At 45.6% G+C, this 11,056-nt stretch overlaps 1 protein-coding gene across 1 annotated transcript; it reads left to right on the top strand.

Annotated features, from left to right (window-relative positions):
- The first annotated feature begins 7,290 nt into the window (after positions 1–7,290).
- On the top strand, positions 7,291–7,818 carry LOC139818273 (uncharacterized). The gene has a single exon (XM_071786895.1). The coding sequence runs from the start codon at positions 7,291–7,293 to the stop codon at positions 7,816–7,818; it is 528 nt and encodes a 175-aa protein (XP_071642996.1).
- Positions 7,819–11,056: the final 3,238 nt, after the last annotated feature.

The following is an 11,056-nucleotide window of genomic DNA, read 5'->3' as shown; positions in this document are numbered from 1 at the left end:
TCTGTTAACTCTTATATTCGATCTCATCTTTAATTCAACTATTTAATTTTGATATTTCTTGTGTTCAATTAGGGGAGACCGGGGCTCGTTGGCACAAGAGGCAAGTTGGCAATGCGTTCCTTTTATGTATTTATAGTGAAAGAAATAATGGAAAAGTTATCACAAAATATCTCTTGTATGATATAGGTATTTTTCCCAAAGTTTTATTTAAATCAAACAAGTATTACAATAGAAAAAGAGAAAACTCTTATTTAAGAGGTGGCAGGTAAATCTTCGAGCATTTCAAAATATCGTATTAATGTTCTTCAGCTTGAGAAGTAAATCAAAGTGACGTATTATTAGTTAAAAGAAAAGTTTCTGCTACTATACGACATGTTATTTTGAGGAACAACAGTAATTTATTGTAAGAAAATAACTGAAATCAAACGTATGTAGGGATGGGGTATGTTGGCTCATATCAAGGCATGCTTAGCTTTACTTGTTGTTGCCGCGCGCGTGAAACCTGTGTGAGCATGTGATTTGTTATCTACAATGTTGATAGAAGCTAGATACATATTTATATTAATATTTTTATATTGAAGAAAACTACATCTAAAATAATTTACAATTGTTCTTCTGCAACAGTATTTTGCTATTTAATCATTATATACTTTAAAAAATACAATCTTTATCAAGAAGTACATATCTGTTACGTTTTGTGTTTCTATTACGTTTTCATTAATTTAACATGGACTTTTGTCGCATAGCCAACCTACCCTACTATCGGGGCAAGTTGGCTACAATGCAGCATGTTCGTATTTCACTTATTACATTAAACTATACAGTATACAGAAGCGTTTTGGCATGAAAATGTAGAGAAAGGTTCTCTCTATCATATTAGTACTGTTTAATCATGAAAATTAGTTGTTTAAAAACTCAAATGCCGAAATTGTGAAAACGGTGCCAACAAGCCTAGTCTCCCTTACTTGATTCGAAATAATTAACTAATTCCCGCTATTTAATCATTCTACTCCGATTTATTTTTTATTTCTGATATTTAGTAATTTGATTCAGTTCTCTTTAAGATTCGATCTTACAGTATTTCCAATTTATAATAAATATTGTTACTGATTATTATTAAACATTTGTATGTTGCTTCGTCACTCCGCCGATTTTTAGCGCTGCCGATCATCCGCTCTTCGCCGTTAGGTTGAGTTGGCCGATCTCTCGCACGACGGACAAAATTAGCTATTGTGGTTTAGCGTTTAGCGTATGGCTCTCGCGATTTTTTGTAAATTCGTGGACGCGAGTATACGCGTCTGGCACCAAACTTTCATTTTGAGTGTAATTATCGGACCGTGCGAGGGACCCGTCGCATCCTTCTTTCCTCCCCTCCCCTTTTGATCCGTCTTGCGCCTCGTGCGCGATTACAAATAAAAAAACGTGACAATGCATATCTATGCATCAAGTGCATATCTGTGTATCAATGTTGTATCATTATAATCAGAAAAATCTATTTTCTTCTCCGATATTTGTAGAATGTATCTCTCTTGTATCTTGTTAAAAAATATCTTATTAAAAAATTATATACTTGGCATAAGACGCTACCGCGTTTCTTGATATCATTATATTCGATTCCATTTATTATTCTACGTATAAAAGTATCAAAGTAAAGTCATTGATAAGTGAATACTTTACGAAATATTTCATATTTTATATTAAAAATTGTTGAAGTTTTGTGTATCTTCATTCTTCAGTATATTTAATAACTTGTTAATCTAACAGTTTAATTTATTTTTCTTTTATTGGAAAAAACTATGTGCTCATGGTCATATCTAGAGATTTTTCTATTTTATGTTTTATAATACAGAGGTCAGTAGAGTCGAACCACGCCCTGAGAAGTTCTGTGGTAGAAAGACGTTATTCTTCATGTACAAACCCTTACAAAAAAGTATTACTAGCTGGTTAGTAATAAATACTTATTTTGTGTATTAATAATACTAAAATTAAGTATTTATTAGTACTTGAATCACTGTGATCCAAGTATTGCATAGTATTTTATTACTGGTCAGTAATTTATGAAAGTAGTATTTAATACAGGACGAGTATTGAATACTTAGTATTAAATTTCTGATGAGAAAGCATTTAATACTAGGTGAAAAATACTTGTGTAATAAATACTTGTGTTGAATTACTGATGAGTATTTCAATGTTAGTACTGAAGTTCTGAACCAAGGATTCCATGTGTAATAAATCACTGGCCAGTATTTTAACATTAATACTCAAGTACTGAACTGAATATTCCATGTGAAATTAATCACTGACCAGTACTACAATTTGTATAGAAACATTATAATGGGTAATTCCTGATAATATTAAGGAAAAGAGATAAAAGTAAGGCACAAATACATTTTATATGAAGGTCTGTACTAATTTGTCGTGATAAAAGTGTACAAGTTTTGAAATAGTACTGAGGATATCATTTTAATATCCAATTCAAAATTTTATTACTCTTTTTAAACTGAATTTGTTTCTTAAGATGATTTTTGAAAAATTATATATTTGCGCTGGTTATGACACATGTAGACTATATATAACACTTACATCAAATTAAGAAATAGTCTACCACGTAAGGCAGTTGGCTCACGATCCAGAGGTCCCGAGTTCGATCCTACCAAGGTAAGTGTGTTTTTCAAATACGAGAAAATATTTATAATTATAGACTGCATCTTAAGAAACAAATTTAGTTATAAAATAGTAATAAAATTTCGAAAAAAAATAATTTTTTTTATGCCGGGTAAATATCGGAAGTCGAAATATCGGTGAGTAATTCAATACTAAGCACCAGTAGTTCTGTGTAGTATTAATCACTACCTATAATATTTATCACTAATAGCATTTTCCCAGTATTTCCCAAATAAATATTGACAGTATTAAATCACTGAGATTTTAAGTATTTAGTCAGTAATACTTTTCTGTAAAAAGTTAATTAATGAAAGTAAAGTTTATATAAAGGCTTATTTAAAGTATTTCTCGATCCATAACAACAAAAATATCAAAATTTAAAATATCTTAGAAACTTCTTAACGAAAAAGAGCTTAATTATAATGTTTGAAAATGTCTCGACAAGGGCTATAAAAATATGCAAGAAAAAATGGGCAGTTTTATTTAAGAAAACCGATTACATTGACCTGGCCTTGAAAAAGTGACTTTAGGTCAAGTCCATATCTTCATAATCTGTCCCCCTTGAAACCATACAATTTTTGTCAGAAACATTTTTGGTAAAAAGTGCATAATAACGGACCAGCCTCAATGATTTTGATCCTGACATATATTGTCGACGATCATGGCCCTGAGTAATTATCGAAAGGTTTTAAGCATCGCTCATTGTTTATTAAAAAGTTATTAACAAAAGAATTTTTACAAGGTATATGTAATTGTTATATATGTACTGTGCAGGTTTTACATAATGTATTCTTAACTGGTGTTTGAGATCGCAAACCTAGCATCGCGACGAAGTCACGTTCGGCTGCATGTCAGCACATGCACGCTTGCAGTAAATTTATATTCGCGTAAAATGTCGCATAATACAAGAATTGTCACGGGAAGATTCGGTATAGCATGGATCTTTCGGGATTAGCTTCCTAGAAACTTTAACATTGTTATCAATAATAAAGTCAAACAATAACGCTAGAACAAAGGAACGATCCATGCTATACACAAAGCACTCGAAAACAGGTGACGACCCCGTCGGGTCACCACGTAAAACCGGTGACGTCAGCTCCATGACGCGGGACTCCGACGGCCAATCACCCTCCCGAAATTCTGAGAAATCTGCAGGGAGGGAGTTTCGCCTCGGAGGTGTTGAAAGGACCGCCGCTGCGCCGCGGAATCGATTTCGCTCGCAGATCATAGAACACCGCTAGTATCTTTATACAACCGCTTTGCTTTACCGCTCATCACCGCTTTTCGCACTCGCTTGCTTAATTGCTATATCGCCGCTTTCGCCGAGCTAGACTCTGTGCGCGCTCACGGTATTTTGCCTGAAAAGGAAACTCGTGTAAATAAGTGTACATATTGAACATTAAACTTTGTATTTCTGTACTTGCTGTTCCTCTCCGTTTCTTTTGTGGTCGTCCTCTACCGCGCGCTATCTCGCGCTACCGCGCGCTCTCGAACAACTGGTTTACCAATCTATTTATGTGTAGTAAATTGAACGCCTCCCTCTACACCCTCACTTCGAAAAAACTAACCTAATTTCATAGAGGTAATTATTTTAAAAAGTTACCAAATTTCGAGGAAATGAAGAAAACATACAATTAGAAATTAATAATCGGTCGGGATGTATGTCCTGGTCGGTCGTGGGGCGCGCCCTATCACCTAGAGCCGCAGCGGGTCCGGAAATTAACCCTAAAATGAATAATAATTCTGCATTAAATAATAACAAAGAGACGGCAGAGACTCTTCCCGGCACCTTGATGGGTCCTCCCAAAGACCCAGTGTGACCGAGAAGAAATCCTCTTCCAGAACCATTAAAGGTCCCGTTGGAGGACAAAAAGTGCGAGGGGGAAAGCCCTGAGATCATCTCAAGGGAATAACCCCTCCACTTCTCAGAAGGGCAGCCAGGCGTCGGACAGGGACAAATTTTCCGCCACTCCCGCTCTTGAGCTGATCAAGAAAAGGCAAGGAGTTGAAGAGACCCTTGTAAAGACGAAGGAGTTCCTCAAGGGAGCCGACAGGGAGTTCGTAAGATCCGAGTCTACCGACGCGCTATTGGGCGTTGACTCGTTAGAAATGGATACAGATCCTGATGTGTCGGACACGTCGGTATATGTTAATCCAGATGATGGAAGGCTCTGGACCAAGGAAACCGATAAAAAGAGAGGCACACCTATTACTATCGGTGACTACGAGGTCAAGAAAGCCCTTCTCGCCAAAAAAGAGCGGAAAAGAGAAAAAAAACGCCTGAGAGACTTGGCGGACCTGTCTGTGCCAGCCAATCTCTCGAGAAAAAGGAAGGCCTTGAAATTGGAAGCGCTAGAGGAGCTAAAGATGGCATCAACCAATGACCTTCCACGGTGGATAAAGTGTGTACAACCGCTAAAAGCCTCAGGGGCCCAGACAAAGGCCACCTTAATGAGGCGACTGCAATCATCACCGCGGCCGTCACACAGATGGTAAGTCGAATGGAGCAGAACGACAGGTACACCATGGATGCGGAGCTTGAAGAGTTCCGCAACCAAATAGCTCTACTAAGGGAGGATAACCGTAAACGGGAAATGGTAGAGAAATTCACGCCCCTTAGGAAGGACACGCCGATGGACATTGACGAGGCACAGAATGATGCCCGCCTTGATCCACCGGCAGAAAGCAAACGCACGAGTAGGAACACAGCTAGGCGGATATACGTCGAGTACTCGTCGGATGAGGAGAGACGAGAGAAGGAAGCCGCTGAGGCCAATCGGATCAAAATACTGGCCGAGATAGACGAAGAAGGCAAGCCTGCGGTACAGAGGCCTCCGTTAAAAGGACGGGGGCCCAAGGTGCTAAAAAAGGCTATTCCGCCTAAGGATTTGTCAAATAAGGAAACGACATTGGAGGAGAGACTCCTGAACGCCTTCACGAACAAAGTGGAGGGAATGTTTGAGAATCTTGTGGCGAGATTAGGTACTGCTACTCTGAGCGGGAAAATTCAAGCCGAGAGGAGGGAGTCACCTGCCCTGAAGGAAGCCCCCCGCAAGCAGAAGGAGGCGATAGCGGGAAGTAAGGAAACAAATCAGGTGACCAGCAAGAAGGGCAATAAACCCAAGCCCAAGCCTACGACGGGAGTTGCTGGAGGTACCAAAACGAAGAACAAGGGAACCAAGGTCCCCGGTCCGACGAATAAGGAGCCTACTGGCAGAACTGCTTCTGTCCCTGCCCCAAATAAGAACACCGAGATGGCCCAGGCGGTCTCCTGGGCCATGGTTGTCAGGAAGGAAAAACAGGGACAAAGCAGTAAAACAAAGGTGGCCGGCAAGGCAACTGGTGGTAGTAAAGCTCCTGCTACACAGAACACAAACACTGCCAAGACCGCGCCGGCAAAATCAGCCAAGGATAACGCAGCTGGTAAGAAGACTAAGGCCGGTAAGAGGAAGCTGCCACGTTCAGCGAGCGGCGATCACACTTACCAGCCTGGAAGGAGACTATGATAGTCTAATGAAGGAGGCCGCTTGCTCTCACATATCCCTAAAAGATCTGAAGATTGTAGGGGGCTTTAGACCTAAGAAGGCTCAAACCGAGGCCTTCTTAATCGAGGTACCCGGTAAAGAAGAGGCTGCTAAAGCCGACGCACTGGCTGAACGTTTGGCAGAACTCTTCGCGGGACGTCCTGGTGTTAAAGTCACTAGGCCCACAAAAAACAGGCGAATTAAGAGTCCACAACCTAGTGGATTCTGTAACTCAGGAGGAGCTGGCAAAGGCCGTAGCTGAGGCCGGTGAGTGTTTGCCAGCTCAGATTCAGGTAGACAAGCTACGTAAAGGGCCTAACGGCCTAAATACTACGTGGCTAAGATGCCCCTTGGTAGCGATTAACGCTATCAGGAACAAGGGCAATAAAGTTCAGACAGGATGGTTCATCGCCCGAGTGCAGGAGCTCGACGCTAGGCCCCTCCAGTGCTTTAAATGCCTGGAGGGGGGCCACGTCCGGGCCCAATGCACTAGTGAGGTTGATCGCAGCTCCCGCTGCTATAGATGTGGCGAGGTCGGTCACAGGGCGCGGGAGTGTGCGGCCATACCTAAATGCCCGATTTGCGCCGATCTAGGCAAGTCAGCGGGCCACAGGGCTGGAGATAAGGCTTGTACCTCCGCAAAGAAAAGGACCAAGACAGGCAGAGCAACAGGTGCGACAAAGCCTAAGCATCCGATGCAAGACAAAGTGGTCGCGAAGGAGGTAGAGCAGGAACAGGTGTTCTCACATCAGCTGCCGACAATCGTGAGCGTGGAGAATGTCTCGGTCCCAGTTCCCAAAAAGGCCCCTATTAAGAGGGCGGCCTCGAGTGCAGTAGAGAATGGGGAAAACGAAATCAGCCTGAGACCTAAAGCGCAAAGGAGGAAAAGGAATAAGGAGCTAGAACCGTTGTCGCAGTCGACCCCACTGCCGCAGCAGGTTTCAATTTCCACGCCACAGGAGGAGATATCTTTTACACCACGGGAGGAAATGCCTTATAACTTCGGGCAAGATGAGAGGACGGAGCCGCAGTTCGTGGCCCTGCCAGACAGTGGACAAAACGAAGAAAAAGAGGTGGAGGCCTTCGAAAATGAGTCCTCATAATGCCCCCACAAAAACTACTTCATGCAAATCTAAATCACTGTCGCGCTTCGCAGGACGTGTTTCTTCACATTATGCCGGAGCGCGGCAGTGGTCTGGGGGTGGCTGCGGAGCCGTACTGGGTGCCGCCCAATCACCCGTGTTGGAAGGTGGATCGGTGCGGCTCCGTAGCAATTACATGGCGGATGACGGAGGAACCCATCGCCTGCTCTCAGCTTGAGGCAGGCGACGGGTTTGTGGCCGTCAGGTGGGGCCACGTCACAGTGGTAGGGGTCTACATATCCCCCAACACGGACGTGGCCCAATACAATGCATGGCTCGACAGCCTAACGGCGTGCATAACAAGGATCGTGCCTGGATCGATCGTGGTGGCCGGGGATTTCAATGCCAAGTCGGCGTTGTGGGGCTCCCCGGTCACCAATGCTAAGGGCAGGATCTTTGAGAGTTGGGCGGCGGGCCTTGGATTTGTCACACTGAATACTGGCAGTGTCCAGACCTGCGTGCGGCATAGGTGGGGGGTCCATAGTTGATATTACTTGGGCAGATCCCTCGACCGCGCGCCGCATTACCGGGTAGAGGGTGGCCAGAGAGGTTGAAACGCTCTCTGATCATCAGTTTATCGAGATGAGCCTCTCGGTTACCCCCCCCCTGGAGTTCAAGCCTGCCGCAGGGAAGCGGAGTTCCGCTTCTCAAGATGGGCACTGCGTAAAATGGATAGAGACTTGTTCCGGGCCTCTATCCAAACATCGCTGTGGGTGGACGACAGCTCTACAGTCCCAACTGATGCGGACGAGGCAGCACAATGAATTGGGGACATTGTAACTGCGGCGTGTGACGTCGCGATGCCCCGATCCAAACCTCGTCCAAGGAAGGCGGCGTATTGGTGGACGAAGGAGATCGCCGAGCTTAGGCGCTCCTCCGTCCACGCCAGACGCCTGTGGTTACGTGCCCGGCGAATCCGGCAACCACGGAGATTAGAAGAGGCTGGAGAGAGTTACCGCTCTGCCAAGCGGGCCTTTTCCAGGGCGATTAAGGCAGCCAAAAACCGCGCGTGGGAGAAGCTCTTCCAAGCCCTGGATGAAGATCCGTGGGGGCGCCCTTATAAAATGATTTTCAAAAAACTAAAAACCAGGGCGCCTTCAGTGACGGAAATTATGAACCCCGAGTTCTTAGAAAGGGTGGTTGATACCCTCTTCCCCGATGATCCGGGGGAGAGGGTTAACGGCGGTCCCGCTCTACCGGTAAATGTGGAGTGGGACGAGGAAAAACTCGGAGTAACTATGGACGAGATGCGTGCAGCCGCAAAAAAGCTGCAGGCAGGGAAGGCTCTAGGAGCGGACGGAGTTCCCGGTAAAGCGTGGTCTTTGGTTACGGGGGAAATGGCCGAGCATTTAAGAGCACTGTTCTCCAAATGTCTCAAAGATGGCCGTTTCCCTCGTGCGTGGAAGGTGGCTCGATTGATTCTTCTCCCCAAAGTGGGAAAGTCCGCTGACCAGCCATCGGCATATAGACCAATCTGCATGCTGGACGAAGTCGGCAAACTATTTAAACGAATAATTGCCGTCGACTCGTCCAGCACCTGCCCCGGACTGGTCCGGATTTATCTCCGGACCAGTATGGCTTTCGAGAGGGTAAATCAACAGTTGATGCAATGGAGCGTATCCGTGCCCTCTCGAAAGCCGCGGCGGAGGCCGCCAGGGTGTTACTTGGCGTATCTTTCGACGTAGCTAATGCGTTTAACACCCTGCCATGGCCGGTTATAAGGGGGGCGCTAGAATATCACTGCGTTCCCCCTTATTTGATAGCCGTACTTTACGACTATCTCCGGGACAGGAAATTGAATCTATATAGACCGAGACGGTAACGTGAGGGTCAGGCTGGACGTGCGAGGGGTTCCACAGGGGTCAGTTCTTGGCCCCTTCCTATAGAACCTCGGCTACGAGTACTGCACGCTGCCCTGCCCCCGGGATGATGGTTGAATGGATTTGCAGATGACACATTCCTGGGGGTTGAGAGCAGCAGCGAGGAGAAGGCCAATCGGATAGCCAATATCGCGATGGCAAAGGTAGTGGCCGCCATGAAGGCGGTGAGCCTTAAGGTGGCTCCCCAAAAAACACAAGCGGTTTACTTTTACAACCGTTCTATGGGGAAGTCACCAAAGGCCCATATAATCGTTGAGGGAACTCGTGTCCCCGTAGAGGCCTATATGAAAGTATTGGGTCTCTGGTTGCATTTTGCTCGCCTGTCTCCCAGGGCGTTGGGCGTTGCGAACAGCCTCGCGAGCCTTATGCTTAACCTGGAAGGGGCGAACAGTCGTGCTCGCCGGCTATAAGCCACGACGGTGCACGCCGTGGCACTCTATGGCGCCCTTGTGTGGGCCGATGCGGCGGAGGGCTCCACACGTATTAAGACGTTGATGCGCCAAGCTCAACGTGTGGTAGCCCTAAGAGTGTCACGGTCAATATTGCACCGTCTCTCACGTGGCGGCGACGACCCTGTCCAAGCTCCCCCCGTTGGAGCTCGCAGCTAGACAATACGCTAGAGTCTATCAACGAACAAAGAAACTGCGAGCCGGGGGAGTAGAAATAACGGACAGGGTGCGTCAAGCCATTAGGCTCCAAAAAAGGACAATCCTACTGGATAAATGGCAAAAGTACCTGGCCAATTCGGTATTTGGCAAAAGGACGTTTGAAAGTCTGTCCAGCGTGGAGTGTGCAGCGCTGTGTCCTAATAAACAAAATAGGCAATGACTTCTCCCTTCCGGCCGTCGTGGCGGCGACGGTCGGGAGAGAGGAGAAGTGGCACGCATTCCTAGCTTTTTGTGGCGAAGTAATGCGCGCCAAAGAAGACGCGAAAAAGATCGGCCGAGAGAAAAAAGACCCCGACGTGGCGGGTCCTTCCCAACAAAGATAATAAAAGTAGTCCTATTGTTAGGGCCATTTTTCCTCCCATCACCATCATTTACGATGGGGCCTGTCGTACTTGGTACGACAAGAGAAGGACTGCATTTCCTGGCCTCCCCCCGACGCCGCAACGGGGGTAAGGTCCGGAGGATGGGAGGACGGCGCTCCGGCTGGGACTCCGAAACGTCGGCGATACCTCCCACCGGGAGGGGCGGCGGGGTGGACGGTGTCCACACCCCGCCGCATAGCGATATATTAGCTCTGTTGAGCCACAGAGCGTAAAGCTCGTAGGCGGGAACCATATTGGCTCAGAGTCAGAGAGTGTAACCGGATGCAATGTTATGTTCCCGGGCACTCTCCATCGGCTCAGGGTTGGACACCCGTGTAGTTTTAGCCGGTAGGTTATGCATGTAGTATTGTGGGCGATGTACATGCATAGAATCCGGCACTCCCCTCGTTCCTCTCGCAGGAGGGCGAGGAGGTCTTTCCCCCTTGTTTTATTAAGGAGGGGGGGGCATTGGGTAAACCGGGCTAGCCCGGGATCCCAATAGTTGAAGATTTCTACACGTTAAAAAAAAAGAGTTGTATTGTTTCGAGGCAGACCAATTTTGATGATAAAAAAAATTGATCTTGGATAGAGGCGTCAAGGTCAAATAAAAGTCAACCTTTTTTTTAACTGGCAACAAAATTTTTTAAACACCTACGTTTGCAGCTCTTTTTATTACGAGTTTAATGTGCTCAGTGGTTGAATTAGTACGACACCGTCACGAAATGAGGGAGGTTCCAGGTTCAAACCCTGGTTAAGGTAATATTTTTCGCAATTTAATTATTCAAATATGATGCTTATAATATAAGCATCTAAATT

This window comes from Temnothorax longispinosus, chromosome 8 (assembly GCF_030848805.1).
Source record: "Temnothorax longispinosus isolate EJ_2023e chromosome 8, Tlon_JGU_v1, whole genome shotgun sequence".
Lineage (NCBI taxonomy): Eukaryota > Metazoa > Arthropoda > Insecta > Hymenoptera > Formicidae > Temnothorax > Temnothorax longispinosus.
The sequence above is the reverse complement of the archived record's forward strand: the minus strand, read 5'-3'. Positions and strand labels throughout refer to the sequence as shown.